Source organism: Streptopelia decaocto (assembly GCF_964273445.1).
Source record: "Streptopelia decaocto genome assembly, chromosome: 4".
NCBI classification, from domain to species: domain Eukaryota; kingdom Metazoa; phylum Chordata; class Aves; order Columbiformes; family Columbidae; genus Streptopelia; species Streptopelia decaocto.
This window is the reverse complement of record NC_138658.1, coordinates 62,508,443-62,526,993: the sequence shown is the minus strand read 5'-3', so window position 1 is coordinate 62,526,993 and position 18,551 is coordinate 62,508,443. Positions and strand designations below refer to the sequence as shown.

General features: G+C 43.7%; 1 protein-coding gene across 3 annotated transcripts in view; it reads left to right on the top strand.

Annotated features, from left to right (window-relative positions):
• The first annotated feature begins 2,559 nt into the window (after positions 1-2,559).
• Positions 2,560-18,551, top strand: part of CPEB2 (cytoplasmic polyadenylation element binding protein 2) — a 55,147-nt gene continuing 39,155 nt past the window's right edge. For all 3 annotated transcript variants that reach the window (XM_082052024.1, XM_082052025.1, XM_082052023.1), the window contains exons 1-2: positions 2,560-4,309; positions 7,104-7,382. In XM_082052024.1, the coding sequence (XP_081908150.1) occupies positions 2,876-4,309; positions 7,104-7,382 (1,713 nt within the window). In that variant the 5' untranslated portion in view covers positions 2,560-2,875. The remainder of the gene's footprint in view (positions 4,310-7,103; positions 7,383-18,551) is intronic.

Sequence of the window (18,551 nt, the reverse complement as noted above, 5' to 3'; positions counted from 1 at the left end):
AGCATATGCCACAGGACCAAAGACCTCCTGGATTCTGCAGCAAGATATAGCCAGAAGCTTTCCTCAAAAACACAGAGAACAGGTTTCTCTCTCTAAAGGTACCTGCATTAACATGGGCTGAATCATCCTTTGGTAGCACCTGTCTCATGTTTGTAGAAGATTAGGCAGCTAATGCAGAGCGGATGCTTACTTTTGACATGGTTAAAAGTAGCTGAGATTCACCCCATGGATGTTGTTTTAATAAACGTGTATGATTGGGGTAGGTGGCTACCATGGTAGAGAGAAGCTGTCATAGAGCATGTGAGTACTCTCGTCTTTCAGTCAATTTAAAAACACTATTCACAAATGTCACAACAACTGTTTTGAAGGAAGAATCACAAGAATTTGGACTTGATTTAAAGGTGAGGAGCAGAGAAGCCAACTGCTCACAAGAAAAAAATAACTGAGTCCCTGCAAACTTTGTAGAAATAGGCAGCTGATCACAGGAGCGACACAGTGCAGCATCACTCCCACCCTTGCTAGGCACCCCAGAAGGCTTGCGCATAGCCCAACGTCAGGCGTACGACATGAGCGCAAAGGGAAGCCAGACGCTACCAGTTCTGTGGCTCACAAAACTAATGTTTATGAGGACTGTGCTGTGAAGCAACTTGCTATTCAGAGAGGAACCACTACTTGGCCGGCAACCTTTACTCAGCATGTGATCATCTGTAGGGCTGTGGTCTGCACTCTATTTTTTACCACTCATAAGGCAGATGGCTGCAGAGCTCTCAAAACAGATGCCAATCTAATGAATAATTCTGGAGCACTAAGCAATAAGACAGCAAAGATAAACATGGATCAATTATTCTTCTATGCTGCAAATGTACTTTCATCTTAACCCTGCAAGATGGCATGGATACTCAAACACACACGCCCACATAGGTTCACGATCACATCAGAGATGCCTGCAGATGCTGAACCAATTTTTTTCCTCTACATTTTATATGTGTATAAAAAACACGTACAGATTTAACAAATAAGAATTGTTACACCGGGTCAGATCAAAGGTCCATCGGCCAAATGGAAAGCAGCCATCCAGTCTTTGACTGTGGCCACTAATGGACGCCTAGAGAAAAGTACAATAGGTCAAGCATATAATGACACTTCCCCAACGTACTCTGACATTCAATAGCCATGTATTAATTCTCTCGCTGCTGAACTACAGCTTTCCCAGAGCACAAAGGGAGCTCACTTGCTTCAGTCTTTCCAGCGTTACATCTGCATTTGCTAAACTATTTGTTTGCATTAGTCGTCAAGAGCTGTGCTTCCACTACATGGAAAGGGGAAAACCCCACCTTCAACACTGTCCAGGAAATATCTCAAAAGGCTCCACGGCACCTCATTGTGGGCTTGGTCTAAGCTCATGTGGGTCTCTGAAGAGACCAACAAATGAGTGGCAAGGTTAGATGGCAGGATCTGGGTGGAGAGGAAGGGGTGACCACGCAGCTCCGACTGGGAGCTCCGACACTCCCCTGCACCGCGGGGCCTCGTGTGCCCGAGTCGTGCAGTGAGACCCCACGCCAGCAGCCCTGCCACCGGGGGCACAGGAGGCCACGGCACCGCCACCCCAGCCCGGCCGCTCCCCCGGGCCGAGCGGGGCGGCCGCTGAGGGAACCTCGCGCGCAGGGGCGGGGCCACGGGCGGGGCTCCCGCGGCTGGGCCTCGACACCCGCCCGTCTCGTGTCGCCGCGCTCGCGCCTCGCCCCCCTCCTACCCACCCGCGGCACGCGGCCCTGCGTCAATGCAAATGAGCAGCGCGCGAGGCGGAGGGGCGGGGCGGCCCGCCTCCCTGAACCAGCGCCTGGCGGGTTGGCAGGCAGCGGAACAAACCACTGTCCCAGCCGAGATAAAAAGCGATCGCACCCGCTGCCGCAAAACGAAATAAAACCATTTCATTTCAGGTATATCCCGCATGAGGGCATACACGGTGTGGAAGCCCGTTGCGTGCCTTCCCCACCCGGAAGGCCGGCAGATCTCCAGGGCGTTACTAAAAGGCTGTCATCTCCCCCGCTTGAGTGGTAGCGCTCACGGGGCTCGCCGCTGTCGTCCGCGCGGGCGGCGGTCAGCGCGAGCGCCCACCCCTCCCGGAGCCGCGCCAAGGACGGGCGAAGGGGGAGGGGCTCCCGATGTAATGCATTATTCATGGTGGGGCGGAGCCGCCGGCTCATTACCAAGGTCGGCTGGGCGGGCAAGAGGGTGGAGGTCGTGACGTGCTATGACGAATGTTCCGGCATTCTTAAGGGCGTTGCAGCCGGCTCGGAGCCGGCAGTGGGGGCGGGGAGGTGGCCGGGGGCCGAGCGCGGCAGCGCAGGGGGGATCGGGGCGGCCTGGCGTGCGCGGGTACCGGCGGCCTGGCGCCCTCGCTCCTTCCCCGCCAGTGCCAAGCCTGGAAACGCCCCGCTTTCCCCCTGCGCCACGGTGTAGCGGCGGGGGGGCGGACGGCGGAGTTAGCGGGGGCTGTCAGGGGGGAATGACCTGTCCGGGGGCGTTTGTGGCGATCGAGTGGGTTGCTGTGGGTGCGAGTGTAGGCGGGAAGGGCCGCCCTGCTGGGGGTCCCGATACATTAGAATAGAAAAAAAAAGGCCTGATAAAAATAGGATTATTTATTATCAAAAGGCTCCGGTATTTTTAGAACCAGTAGAGGGGATGTTACGGCATTGAAGAGGGCTTTATTCTAGAAAGTGTCTATTTTGAGGCTTGTATAGTGGTTTGTGATAAGCGGGTGTTCAGTCCCCCCCCGCCCCGAGGATTATTAATTATCTTTGTCTCTTCAGCCTCCCGGGGCGGGGAGCTTGCCCCTCGGCCGAGCCGGTGTCAGGGCAGCCCCCTCCGTTGCATGGGGGATCGCAGCCTCGGGCTCCAGCAGACGGCGGCCTCCCGCCGCAGCCCCAGCCCACCCTTGGGTGTAGGAGGCGCTGGCTCCATCGGGTCCTTCCCCTCCCCGGCAGCGGCTGCAGCCGCCTCTCATTCCTCCTCCTGCCCCTTCTCACCCGCTATAACCGGTTCCTCCGGCAGCGGCGGCGTGTCCGGCGGGTCGCCGCCGCCCTCTCTGTTCCCCTTGGCGGCCGCTGCTGCGCATCATCAAACCATGCAGGATGAGCTGCTCCTGGGGGTGACACAGCAGCAGCAGCCAGGCAGCGAGAGGCTGGGCAGCAGCCCCGCATCAGGACACCCCCCTCTCGGCCACCCCTCCTCTGACTTTAAACCCAGTCTCAGCCCCCACCAGGATTTAAACAAGCAGCAACCGCAGCAGCAACAGCCGCCGCCTCCTCAGCTGAGCCAGAAGAGGAAAGAGTTTAAGCAGCAGCAGCTCAGCAGCCCAGCCCAGCTCGGCAGCAGCCACCCCCTGAATAACCACCACCCCCCAGACTATCATCACCACCCCCCTCAGCAGCAGCAGCAGCAGTTCAGCCACCCCACTGACAAGTACCAGCAGCAGGAGCACAGGCTACAGCAGCAGTTCCAGCTCCTCAGCGCTCACCCCCCGGAGCCGCCGCGGACGGGGGACTACCCGCACCTCCGGCCCCTCAGCCCCGCCGAGCACAAGGGCGGCGCGGACAGCGGGGGCTCGGAGCGGCTCGCCCCTTCCTGCCCGGGGGGATCAGTGTCCGCGGACCCCAATGTGGGGGTGGCCGCCGCCTCCTGCGTGAATCCGCCTCCGTCTCCTCCGCATCTGCAGGCGAGAGCCAAGCTGCCCCCCATGGAGTCCCCCCCGAACAGCCACTTGCTGGGCAGCCCCGGGAACCTCCTGCCCGGCGGGCTCGGCTCTGGCTTCAGCAGCCTGCAGAGCCCGGAGATCCCCAGCCCCCATCACCAGAGCGGGGGCGGCTCCTCCTCGGCGGCTTCCCCTCCTCCTCCGCCGCTGCCCGGCTTCGGCACCCCCTGGTCGGTGCAGACCTCGTCGCCGCCTCCGCAGCAGACGCAGCAGCCTCCGGTCTCCAGCGGCAGCGGCGGCGGACAGATCAGCGCGATGCCGCCCCCGAGCCCGGAATCCGAGACCAGCTTCTACCCGGGGATCCCGTCATCGATCAACCCCGCTTTCTTCCAGAGCTTCTCACCGGTGTCTCCTCACAACCCCTGCGCCGGGCCCTTCAGCAGCCCCTTTTCGGCCGCCGCCCCCCCGCCGCCACCGCAGATGAATTTACCTCAGCAGCAGCAGCAACAGCAGAACCGGAGATCCCCAGTGAGCCCCCAGCTCCAGCACCAACACCAGGCAGCGGCCGCCGCCGCCGCCTTCCTGCAGCAGAGAAACTCCTACAACCACCACCAGGTACCGGGCGGCGGCGGGAGGGCCGGGCAGCCGCGGCGCGGCGGCAGGGAGCCCGGGCGAGACGGCTCCGGAAGGGAGCCCGGGGCGGAAGGGGGAGCCCCTGGCGGCAGGGAGACCCGGGGCGGGGAGAGGGCCGGGAGGAGGACGCAGGGACATGAGGGGTTCTCCGCTCCCCTCGTTTGGCTCGTCGAGGCAGCCGGGAGGTTTCCCCTCTTCCCGCTGCCGACGCCCGGCGAGGCTGCGCGGCGGTGACAGCCCGGCGAGACCGCGGAGGCAGGGCGGGGCCCGGCCGCTGCAACCCGCCGCGCTCGGGGAGCTGCCGGCCGGTGGGAGATCACCTGCGCCCCACGGGCGGTGCTGGCAGGCCGTGCGGCTCGGGCCGCAGGCAGTTGGCAGCGGCCCGCCCCGCGCCCGGCCGCTGCTCCCCGCCCGTTCCGGGTGGCAGGTGGCGGGGCGGCCGCGTCCCCTGGTCTGTGACCGGCCCTCTTCGGGCCGCCGTCGGCTGCCCAGGGACGCCGTTTCTTTTCGGGATGAGAGGAGCGGGTTTCCTCTTATAAAAGAGGGCAAACGCTCCTTTTCGTGTCAAGGAGTTTTCACCGTGAAAATATCCCCCTTGTCCCCCCGCAGTCACCCGTAGCGAGCGCGGTGTCCCCGAACAATGCGCCTGACAGCTCCGGCGGTGCCTGCTCCCCGGGGAGCCCCTTCCCCGGCCTCAGACCTGCCCTGACACCCTCCGGGCGTTTTCGCTTGGATGGGGACCGGTCACCGAAAGTAGATTGAGAGGGGAAAGCTGTCAATGTTGCCTTTTCTGGGGGTTTGACCGAAAGTACTTGAATTTGTATCCAAAGACAGAGCTGTGTTTCGGTTATTATAGTTCTGTTACGGGTTTTAATCAAGCGGCATAACAATCCCGTGTTAAAATGGAAGTTTACCTATGAAAATGGAAGTTTATCTTTCTTCCTGGAACGAAATATTTATTGTAAGAAATCAGAAAATAGCAGATCCCCATTAATATTACCTGCTAGTGCGTTATAGCCACATCTTGCTCTGATCATCTGCTTGGTTATGAAAGGCCAAAGTTATATAGGCCTCAATTTTTCTTTCATTCTGCTATTAAATCCCCTCAGTTTTAATCGGTAGAGCTGGATTTGTGAAGCATTTCTGTCAGAACTGGAATCTCACATTAAGTGTGCCTGTACAATAATTGATTTGGATGCATCATTATTAGGAGCTAGTTGTCCTTAACATCTATAATAACCCTCTTCGAACAAATTCCAAAGCAGTTCTCCAACAGTGAGATGTACAGGATTTTTTTTCTCAGTTACAAGTTGTAGGCAAACTTAAAAAGTACCATGACAGCATAGCTAGCAATATTAGAGGCTCGTTAACGTTTGGCATTATCTCTTAAGGTTTGTTTCACAATAGAATGCCTGCCTCTCCCAAAATTCCAACCAAAGTATTCAAGTTTTACAACATAATTATCTATCATTATATAGAATCGGATGTTTTCCTGATTATTCGACAAAAAATGGCTTTAATGGTTTTTTTAATTCTTTTCTGGGTCTGTAGGGGGTATTCTTATAATTTTATCTTTTTGTCTTCAGAAATTTCTGTTTTATCTAATACATAACATATTGACATGCTTTAAATTTTTAAGTTATTAGAATTGCAAGCTGAGGGTTGCTTGCAGCTAAGCTTAGAGATAAAAGTACTGTGTTTTAACTTCACAGAACTGAATTTAGAATATCACAGAGACACCATTCCTATGTTTGAGAAAAAGCTTTTCCAAGAGCAATCAGATTTGAGAACACTAAAGATAAATACTGTTCTTCACTGTCAGTCAGACTCAGTGGGTCCACCTCTTGGTAGTATGACAACCACTATAGGTCACTTTTTATTACAAGTTGTGGCTTAGGAATAAAAACTTGTCATCTTGTAAAATCTCCCCTCTGAAGTTTAGTACTTACATTTTCATAATGAGGAATATAGTGCTCTTGTTAGATGCAATAATACTTGATACCACATCCAAATAGGGAAAAAAAAAAATCCTCAAAAAAACCCCCCAGATTCCACCCTGCAGAATTCCACAGTCCCATTCCCTACTCCAGAAATCCTTGAGCTTCAGAATAATGCATTCTAATGTGGAAATGTTAAGAAAGCTCATTCAAATGGTTTCTCTGTACAGTAATCAGTGCTCTTTTTGCTCTCATATGGTAATACTGAGACAATAACACTCAAAATACTGGGAGAAAAAAATCTGCAATCTGAATTTTAATTTTCAAATTTCTACTCACTGTAGTGATACACTACTAGTCACTGAATAGAAGTTATCTTTATTATTATAATTTTTAAAGTTACCTATTAGAAATCATTGTGTTTTGCACAGATCTCACTCTATGATACCAACTAACATATGCTAAAGTAGTCTGGGGTTTTTTGTAATATGGTTTTATACCCTGAAGTTGTTCTATTGCATAGCTTTAAAGAATGCTACCAATTACTAAAATTATAATCTAAATTACTTTCACAGGTACTGCAGGTGGTTTTGGGAAGTTTATGGGCGAGTGGGAATTAACAGGTTTTTCTATGATGCTGTGTTTTCTTCCTTGCTTCAGTAATTAATTTACATGTTATCAGGAAAGTGTGGTTTATAGAAATCTCTGCACATTGATTACTTGGTAGTTGGTTGGGTGTTTTGTTTGTTTCTCTTTTTTTTGTCATTCGGGGTTTTTTTTGAAGTAGAAAAAAAATTTCTAGTACCTTCAAAATAATATATATGAATTTTTCTTTTTAGCCTCTTCTGAAGCAGTCGCCCTGGAGCAATCAGAGTAGCGGCTGGAGCACAGGAAATATATCCTGGGGAGGAATGCATGGCAGAGACCATCGTAGAACTGGAAACATGGGAATTCCAGGAACTATGAACCAGATCTCTCCTTTGAAGAAGCCCTTTTCTGGTAATGTCATAGCTCCTCCTAAATTTACTCGCTCCACTCCATCACTGACACCAAAATCGTGGATTGAAGATAATGTTTTCCGAACTGACAACAACAGTAATACTCTCCTTCCTTTGCAGGTAAGGATGTCATGTAACTGGTGTGTTCATAGTCATGCATAGCATTTTGACTTCCTTCCTTTTAAAGGAGCACTGAAGAGTAGTTACAGCCCTGATACTTGGTTTGAAAATTGTATACTTCTATATTATTTTTAATCCTCAATTGCAACTAACCCAAACATATTCACTGTGTTTAGCAAGATATGATTCTCACAGTTAATTAAGAATATTGACTGTCAAGAAAGATAGAAACTGTACCCGCTGATGCAGCCACAGAGCAAAATAGGTTTCATCCAGGAAGTATTTTTACTAATGTTAATGCTCATATTATTATACATCCCTTTAAAACTCAGATTTTTTTAATTTGCTTGTCCTGTACTGGTTTTCTCACTTCTGTAGATGGCTCTGAGTCTTTGTCATGTTTGTCTTTTACTGATATTCTAGGCTGATGTTTGCATGTTAGTGAGATTTTTTTTTTTTTCCTCCACACTCTAGCAACTTTTGTGTTATGTTTTGGCTGGAAGTTCTGTGATTTAGAACTGTTAAACAGGAGGATGTGTCTTAAAACTAAAAGATCTGGGTTCACCTCCTGAATTTTGCCAGTGACATATTATGTGATGTTAGGTAAGTCTCTTCACTCCAGCCTCAGTTACCCGTTGGTAAAATGTTATTTTCCTCATTCCTGCCTATATTCGTTTAGTCATGACACTTCTTGTTAGTGGAGACCTTTATTATTGTGGATCCCAATCTCAGTTGCCATTCTAACAATGTATAGTTTTTGCATGTTTTTTGTTCTAAAAAAAGCTTGGGCAACTTATTTTAGAAATTATCCATTTCAAAATAGAAAGCAGATTATTCCATTAATTCTATACCTTCTTTAATTTTTGTTATGCCTGTGTCAGCTTTGGCTTTTGTCTCACGTAGAGCTACTATATTCCAGCAGAAGTAAAAAAGATAATATGCAGAGAAAACAGTTAGAACATTTCTTTACCGTCCACATAAGGCTGTTGCAGTTGTTTTTGTTAGGTTTCACACAGAGTAACCTGGAGTTTCATTTTTCATCACTGTGACCATGTTTGACTCTGCACAGCTGTATTTCCATCAGTTAGCAAGCTAATCCATACGTAGCTGCGATAGCAGCAAAAGGGTGCTCCCTGGGACCAGATTTCCCATTGCAGTTCCTATTTTTCTTACCACTTTGCTGGTGGAGTTCCATTTTGCACAAGAGGCCGTGTCCCAACTCTGTCCAGGTGAGCTCTGATACTTGGAGCAACCTTGAGGCTAATGGTGATTTTTTGACATACCTAAATTCTGCCCCAGGTGGCACTGGACCTGAAAAGTTAAGAGGATTTGCCTACACTGTGAGGACTTGTTTCATTAGCCTTGAGAGCTGGAATATCACAGTTGAATAATTTTTGTGTGGGTGGAAAGATGGGAAAAAGGTGCCATTCTTAATGTAGTCAACTTGTTCTGTTAAGGAAAACAGATTACAGATAGGTAATGCTCTGCAGTGGAGGTTGAAAGTAAACATTGAACTGTCTCCCAAAGATGTTAGCCTAAGGAACAGGTTTAAAAATATTAATGCCGTCATACATTGAAACTGCAGTGACATATACATTGGAATTCATATGCAGCTAAGCACAAGTTGGGAATATATTTACTCATTCAATATGCCTTAAAAGTCAGTATGACTTTACTTTGAACTTTCAGAAGCTTCCACAGTGGTCATCTAATATAGATGAACTCACTCGATGTTTAAACAAGTCTTGTGCATTCAAACGATAATCTAAATCATGTCTAGGGTAGAAAAAAATGCTTGCAATTTAGTTTTTAATAAATTACATTAATGTTTTTGTTTGGGGTTGGTTTGGTGGTTGGTTTTGGTTTGGTTTGTTGTTTTTTGGGTTTTTTTTTTAAGAGATAGGATCTAAGTGAGAAATTGGGCACACTTAATTGTTGCTGGTTTTACTGTGAGCACCAGAACCACCAGCTAAATAGACCTATTTGTCTGGCCATATTTATGCTGTTGATCTGTTTATGCTTAAATGTCGCTTAATGTGTATAAAGTCATAGTTGCAGAACACAGTAACAATAATCCTCTTTGAAGGTTTTCCGTGCTATCTGCTGCTATTGTGGAAACACTAGATGTTTCCATAAATTACTTTGCTACACTAAAATCATGCTCTTATTTTTCAGTTATTATACTATTGTTACATGGCTAACTCCTTGTGATGACTATTACATTTTGCAAGTCATAATGAAAAAGTTAAATAGAGCTTGGAACTCATGCTTCTTTTCATCAGGACTTGTGTTGGCAATTGCGATGCTGTCAAACACCCATCTTGCTAATTTGTACTGTGCTTGTCTCCTTCCATAAAAGGCTGAGGTATTTAGATTGAGGATTCTTAAAGATACAGTAGCCATTTCAGAAGATACTAAAAAATAGCTGTAATTAAATTTTGTGCCATTTGGATAGTCTTGCACAAAAGCATTTATGTGTAAGAAGTAACCTGTTTCTTCTAAGATTCCACAGAGCAAACACACCTTAGAACGTGTTGAATACATAACTGCATCATTGACAGTTTTGCAGAGTACTTTTCCACATGATCATGCATCTGTTTTAGCTGTAGGAATAATTTTGTATGGCAGAGGACAAAACACATCTCCTCTGAACTTTAGCTAGCTTGAGCTTAGCAAATGAAAACAACTTAGAGAAGTCAGTGTCCTCACTGACTAACTTTCTGTATGTCATTAATCTTCTTCTACCATTTAAAAAAAATGCTGTATATTTTTGGCAAAGTCCAAATGGCATTCGGCAGTGTCAGCTGCTCATCCAGTTTCTGTAAACATGTACCTGATGCAAATAAGATAAGCCACAGAGGAATTGTGTCCAAATTGAAAGCTTTTCCCTTCAATGAAACTTCTTTATTGCTTGGTGTCTGTGTTGATGGATGGTCCCCAGTATAGAACTGACATCCATTCTGATGAAAATAATGTTTCTTGGCATTTAATATACCAGTGACAATGAATGTCATTACTGATAACTGGATAAGTAATTATGTGTATTATTTAAAGGAATGAAAGTAGGTTTTCTGTACTTCATAGTTAAAACTGAAACATATCCCACGTGAAGTTGAATTCACAGTGGGCACTTTACTTACAGCAAAGCTGCTTTTCCTTCAGTGGTTTTGAAGGACATTTCAGAGAAATTTTCCAAAGTTCAAGAGTTTTTGTTTTACTTTTAAATAAAAGTAGTTAAACATTATGGCAACGTTGATTTAAATGTGAGCAAAATATGCCTATAGCCAAGTTTTCTCACTGTAAGAAGCTTTTTTTTTTTCTCCCTCAGGTTTTTAAGACAAAACAAACTACATAAATTAAAGTTCTTTCCTAGACAAAAGTCTATCTACAACTTTAAGTACTGCCATAATGCTTGCACCATTAGAGATACTTCGTATAGGGAAGGAATTGTTGCCTTGTACCAGAATCATTAAGGAACAATTAGAAATCTTGTCAGGTATTCACACTATCTAACTTAAGCATATAATTGAGGAGCCTGTTTCTCCTTGGAGAGAATCTAGGCTCCTTATTTAGCTAATCTAATTCTCTAGAAGAACATACCTGGCACCTTTAACCATGTACAGCCACTGGGATTCCAGTTCAGGCACTTCTACTCTATGTCAAGAAGTCAGACAATATGAATATTCTCTGTTATTTCCTGATCTAAAGTACAAGAAAAAGAATATAGGGTGTAAAACTAAAAATATATTTCTAATCCCAGATACTGTTGTTTTCACCCCCAAAACATGCTTCAGGTGTTTCTGTGGCCAAAATGCAGGGAAATAAATTAGTGTTTTGTATATTTAATTTTTTTTTAATTTATGTCCCTTGGATGAGGAAAATAAATAACCATTTTGATTTTTTTTTTAATTGCAGTGTTGACTACGTCTACTTTGATTGCAAGCTTAACGTTTCTTAACTTTCAAATAAGCTTGCTAAAACCTGTTACAACAATTCAATAATACAGTTCAGTGTTATACACATTTAACTATTTTCATTCTATTAAAACCACTGCATTTTATTAATATGAATTTAGGTTTTGTGTCTCTTTGGAGTTAACGAAGCACACTGCCTGTCCGGGTGTTTTTTCACCTTGATTTGTCCTTCCTGTTTGTTCAAACAAAAAGTACATGCAATGTTCATGGTCCTAAAAGCTGAGCTGTATTACTCTACATTTGAATGTAGCTTTCCAGCTGGGGATTTGTATGGTAAGATACCTTCTCTGACAAATGCAGATTTTTCTTCTTATTTTTGAAATGTGCTAAAGTTTTCAAAGAAAACAAAACATATGCAAAGCAAAATGAATTTTAAGATTGTGTGTCACAGCAGGTGTTAGTTTTAGATATAAAATTAAAACTGCTGCAATGTTACTTTGGCCTTAAAATCACTTGCATTCCGATGATTTCAGATTCTCAATATGACAGCTTTAGTACAGTTTAACAAATGTAGCTTAACAGTTTAAATGACAAGTCTAGATGATACATACACCAGTCAATGCTAGATGAAGAGCAAGTTGCTAAACTTGGGTTCTTAATGCCGTATTTAGACTCTTAAATAGGTGGCCTGTTTCTTCAGCAGTGCTGAGTGTTTGGCAGCTCATGTTAAACTTGAAGAGATCAGGAGTATCTCACTGCTAAATTCTCTTAATCTTCAGAGTGGTGTAATTGTCCAAACACTCATTTGTAAGCCAGGCTTTACAAGCTTTTTTTTACTAAGGCAATACCTGCAACAGTACAGTGTCTTCAGGATTTTTGATGCAGTAGATAGATTACCCAGGGCTGATTAAATAACATACAAAACCAGATACTTGTGTCTGAGGACCATACTGGGGATATCTCTAACTGCTGAAAATGTACTCCTACCATACTTTTAAATTCAGGATCAAGACCTTTGAATAAATAGTATTGTGAGCTGCACAGATGAATGATTCAAAGCTATAAATTGCAGAAATTTTGTGTGGCTTATCATACATAACCATGATGTTTTTGTGACTTTTTATGAACTAAGAATTCTTTCTACTGTTAGAATTCGCTTCAGTTACACAGTTCATTCTATTAATGCAAGTCAAAATCAGAGTTAGGAAAATTCATCAAAATATTTAGCAGCTGTGATAGTATAGCATTGATGCGTACACAGTGTAGCATATCTTGCCTCATTCTGTCTGCCAAAGCAGGGTTGCTCTCTGAGTTAAAATGCGTACGTTCTTACCTCAGATCTATCCAGAAGTACATTTACCATATGGTCTGATGTGTTTGCATTTAAATACTCAAGATTGTATAGATATTTCTAGATGAGGGGGAATGGGTAAAAAAAAAAAACACACCCAAAACTTGAATAACATCTTCCTCTTCAAAGTCTAATTGTTCCTTTAATTATTTTGTTGAAGCCATTAATATACAAATCTTCTAGATTTGCCTTGTCAGTCTTGCCAAGCCTTTAATCATCTCCATAATGTGTCTGGTTTGTTTCCAGTTTATAAATGTATATTCTTGATCTGAAGTACTCCAGTGTGGATACAGTACATGGTGTTGGGATTTTTTGGTTTGTTTTTAAATGCTTATGTAGTTGAGAAGTAGGTGTGTCTTTGCCACAGAACCTGTTTTTGGTGAATTTTGGACTGGATTTAACTAGCTTACATAGCTGATTGCGTCATTTAAACTTTAAAACACTTTTGTTGTCAGGTTGACCGTTCACAGATGTCTACCAGATACTATAGTTCATCTTTACCACTAATGACAGTATGGAAAGTAACCAAGCAATTTCATGTGTCTACTTTAAGCCTTCCTCCTTGCTTTTTTATAGAGTTAAAATTGTAGTTAAGTCATAGGTTTTCATATTAAGTTTTTCATTTATGCTACTTATGGTTTCAACAAGAGACTTATGATTATAGTATATCTTCACTGAAATGAGAATTACTTGAACTTCAGATGTTAGCAAAGATGATAGTTTAGAATATATAATGTACTTAATTGTTAGGTTATTACTTTTAACATAAACAGTGAATACGATATCCAGGTACTCCAAGTCTGTGAATAGTTACTTCAATCAGTTGTCACTTTCTAGTCTTAGAATACATTTTTATTCAGGTCAGTTTTAAGGTGAAAAAATGGAACTCATTAACATTTTAATTTGGAAGTGATTTTTTTAAAAGTTTCTTTAATTGAACTTAAAAAAAAAACCAACCAGTTAATTTGTCAAAATCAAAGTTACAGAGTCTTTTTTGCAGCCTGCTAAGACCATACTCAAATCTGACTAGGAGCTTTATGACTTTTAAATTGTTTCCAGCCCCCATTGGATGGTGATACATTTCTTTAGACTATGAAGGGACATGTACAATAATATATTTTAAAATATACTTGCATTTACTGAATTTAATGTTAAAGGTCTAATTTTTTACTTCAAGTAATCCTACAGATAAGTAGTTTAAAGCATGTGTCCAAAATTCAAAGTTGTTTAACTTTTTAACTATGAACCTCTATTTGCAGTATTTGTGGTTAAAGATTAGCAAAATTGTGTTCACTGTTTAATAGGTAAAGGACAATAGATAAGCTTTGAGATATAACTGCACTGGGTTTCTGCGAATGCTCAAACAGGATAATCTTTGCATAAATTTCATGGATATATTTAGAAGTCCTAAATAAACTGTGTGAAGAAAAATGAATTGCCCAACAATTTAATGTTGAGACTTGCTCTTCAGAGAAAGCTGTCCTCCTCCCATTCATTCCACAACTAGACATATGGGGGGAGGACTTCTGAAATGCACACTTTGAAGATCTAGTTTCCATTACACTGTCAAAAAGTCTTTTAGACTAACTATCCTATGGGTAGGATACTTCTCCTGTATTGCGTAAATTTGTAAAAATTCAGGAATAATTATCAGTTCTCTGTAAACTTTCTTACATAGTTTTAACTTGAGAAGTGACAACTTGTCACTTAGCCATGTACCTCTGAATCTGGAGGCAGTTACACCAAAACCACATTTTCAGTTCTGCTGTCTATGAACACAGTTGTGATTCTGGTGTTGGAAAGGTAGTTAAAGCAGAATTCAAATGTTTATACAAAGAAATAAAAAGCTAGTGTGAGCATCTGTGGTGTTTGGGAGAGCTTAACTATCTGCTCTGGGAAAAAAAAGCTGGCATTACGTTGTGACATTCCACTGAGATGGACCTTCTGACACAGCAAGAGTTCACTTGTTCTTAGCTCAGGACTGAGAGGCCACTGCAGTGGGGGAAATGCAAAGTATTTTGCAGGAATTCGTCCTTGACAAAAGGAGCTTTTGGAGTCAGGATGATACATGGCTTGTATTAATATGTATGCTTATGTATCAGTCCCTTTGTACTACTGATTATCTTTAGTTTCATTATTTCAACGCCGTTGATAAGCAGTTATCTTCTAAAACAACTGGGAAACAGTGAAATAATAACAGGGAAATAGTTCTAATTCTTGGGACTACTTCCATGTTGTTTTAAAGGTAGTTCCAGGTTATTTAAGATGATAACTGCTTATCAGCTCTGTTGAAATAATGAAACTAAAGATAGTCTCAAGAATTAGGTGTATTTCTACATGCATGGAAAACTATCTAGAACAGTCGTGTGCTATGACAGTGCTTTCCATGTTTGTCCCAAAGATTAAAACAAATTACAACGGAAGTTTTCTGACTGAGCAGAGCATGCTGTAATAGAACAGTCCCCTTTCAAACCTTTGTGGATTTATTTTCTACAGCAGAACTTTATAGAAAGTCTTTGCTGATGTGACCTAAGAACTTTTACGTTCTGCTTTGAAATGAAAGCTTCGAATTTGTGTAGATGATAACTGTGCTTTTTAAAGATGTGATGTACATAGTTGGGGAGCACAAAGCAGTGTTGTAGCATAATAAAGCCTAGTTGCACAATGGCTTAAAATGAACCCTGTACCCAAAGAATGGCTTATTCCCTTTGAGATAGCTATATTTCAGATAATGTTGCTCTACAGTATGAAGTTCATCAGTGTGAATTGGAATAATGTTAAAAGTTTGAAGCACTGATCACCTAGATATTACCCTGACTCACAAGTGGGTGGTGTGGTGTGCGTAGTGAGATGGCAGAATACAATTCCCACTTTAAATCCTGCTTTACTTGAGTGTATTCACACCATTTTTATATTGTATCGTGCATGCCTGTTGCATGTTTCCACTGCCAGAAATGAAGTAATACAATCCAAAGAAACACACCTTTTTGAGCTGTATAGACATGAACTTTCTGAGGTCTAAAGAGGATGATGGAAATTTGTCTTCTGCTTCTAACAGCACAGGACCTTTCCACTTTGGGTACACAGAACTTGCAAAACAGAATGATGCAGGGGTGAAGTTACAATGTCAGCCAGTGGAGAAGTTTACAGATGAATCACAAACATGTTATATGCTTCACTTTTCCATTTCTCTGTAATATCCATGACTGGTTTTAGGAATTAACTATGGTGGAGCCCTTTCACAGAGTCACAGAATGTTAGGGAATGGAAGGGACCTCAAAAGATCATCTAGTCCAGTCCCCCTGCCACAGCAGGAACACCTAGATGAGGTTACACAGGAAGGTGTCCAGGCGGGTTTTGAATGTTTCCAGAGAAGGAGACTCCACAACCTCCCTGGGCAGCCTGTTCCTGTGCTCTGTCACCCTCACTGTGAAGAAGCTGCTTCTCATATTTAAGTGGAACCTCTTGTGTTCCAGTTTGTACCCAGTGCCCCTTGTCCTATCATTGGTTGTTACCGAGAAGAGCCTGGCTCCATCCTCATGACACTCACCCTTTACATATTTATAAACATTAATGAGGTCACCCCTCAGTCTCCTCCAAGCTAAAAAGACCCAGCTCTCTCAGCCTTTCCTCATAAGGGAGATGCTCCACTCCCTTCATCATCTTTGTTGCCCTGCGCTGGACTCTCTCCAGCAGCTCCCTGTCCTTCTTGAACTGAGAGGCCCAGAACCGGACACAATATTCCAGGTGTGGCCTCACCAAGGCAGAGTAGAGGGGAAGGAGAACCTCTCTCGACCTACTAACCACCTAATACACCCCCGGATGCCATTGACCTTCCTGGCCACAAGGGCACAGTGCTGGCTCATGGTCATCCTGCTGTCCACGAGGACCCCCAGGTCCCTTTCCCCTATACTGCACTCCAACATGTTGTTCCACAACTTATACTGGTGCCTGGGATTGTTCTTAACCACATGCGAGACTCTACACTTGCCCTTGTTATATTTCATTAAATTTTTCCCTGCCCAGTTCTCCAGCCTGTCCAGGTCTCGCTGGATGGCAGCACAGCCTTCTGGTGTGTCAGCCACTCCTCCCAGCTTGGTGTCATCAGCAAACTTGCAGACAGTGCACTCAATTCCCTTATCTTTCTTAAGGCTTCTGCTCTCCAGAGCACAGTCTGCAGTAGGTAGTCATGTGTTATCCCAACATATCTGTATATAGCAATGATCAGAAAACAAATAAGAAAATCTGATTTAGTGAGCCTGTAACAAAGATGAAGTGTTGCACACACAGTTCAGTCCGGTTTTTACCAATACTAGTTCTTTTCCCCTGACAGCTACAGAGGTAGCAAAGCATGCTTTCTGTTTACTCAGCACTGGTTTTCGCAAGAGCGTTTACCTGCCTACCGAGTACTGGCTTCAACTGGATTTAAGGCTTCATTAAAAATCCTGATGAGAGACCTGAATGCTAGGGGACAGTAGGGAACAGATCCAGCTTTGTCACTGCTTACACCTTCTGTAGAAAGCAAATTTGCTGTGGTAAGCAGGTTCTTTTCATTGTGTGACTGAGAAGCAAACCTGCAAGGGTATGGAAACAGATTAGTCACTCCAGTTTCATTCTGCTGCTTCTCGGGACAGCTAGAGAACTGAATGAAAGCCAGCCAGTCCCAAAATAAGGCTGCCATGAACTAAAATAGTACTGGTGACTTGTTGGCGCTCAGACCAGGTTGAAGATCACCTCACGGAGTGTCAGTGGCGTTTGGTCTGGGACATGGTGGGAGGCAAGACAAACATACTTTTAAAATTTATCATTAAAGTTATCTCGCGGCTTCCAAAAAGAAAATAAAAGATCCAATCAAGTGAACATAGCAGATTGCTTACCCAGCAGGAAGCTGTTATTCTTCGTAGGTTTTTGAGGGAAAGAAAGGTTAAAAAAAGGCTTTTCCCTCATCATCCCAATATTGTACCAAGTTGACTAAAGTTTCTAAGAAAGATGAAAGTAAAATCTTAGTTTCATCATGTCTTGTTTTGCAAAGCTATTGACAAGTCACAGTTTCTGACTCATAGAAAACGTTTATTTCAAAGCTTGCTTACTCACTCCCCAAATATGAAGAATACCTGTAGTTTCATGTAGGTTTGAAATTCATCTATATTCTGCTGAACTGTCATGGAAAGTCACAGTGAGTGTGGGTCAGACATCTTCTGTCCCCATTATATGTACTAAGTGGATAGTTGCATCTTCAGTGAATTTTAATGGTCATGGGACATGCGTGGTGTATTTCATCTTACTCTGTTCAATTACTCTAGTACAACCAGAGAGAAAACAACAGTCAAAATTAAAGCATGATTACAGGATTCCTTCAAGTGCAATACAGTCCAGCCAGAAGCTGTGCAAGTAGGAGAGATTAAGGTTTTATGCAAACTATTTTCAGTATCCCAGAAATACCCTTCAGGTATCCCAGAAAGACCAAAGGAGTTAGAAGTCATCTTTTTTCTGTCTCTGTAACTTGAGTGCATTAGAAAACATGGCAGAAAATATCCTAGTTGAGCGTAAAATCAGTGAAAACATTTATCATTTTTTACAATAACTTTTATTACCATCAGGGAAAACAGTTTGTAAGACATTATTGTAACTCTTCTTAATCTTCATGTGCAAAAAAAAAAAAAGTTCCCTATAAGGCTGATAATCTATTAACATTAGTAAGCTTTGTGACATTTTCTTCTCATAGTTTGGCTTTAATTTTCCAACCTTTAACCATTTAGCGCTGACTGTTTGTAACTCAAGTCTTTGTGTACGAAGAGTCTCAGATTAATGGCCCAGAAGTGCAGTCTGGGCAGTGGCCGAGGGCCCATGCCAGGTCCTTAGCCAAGCACCAAGAAAATACTTGCTTTCATAGGAGGTGACTGT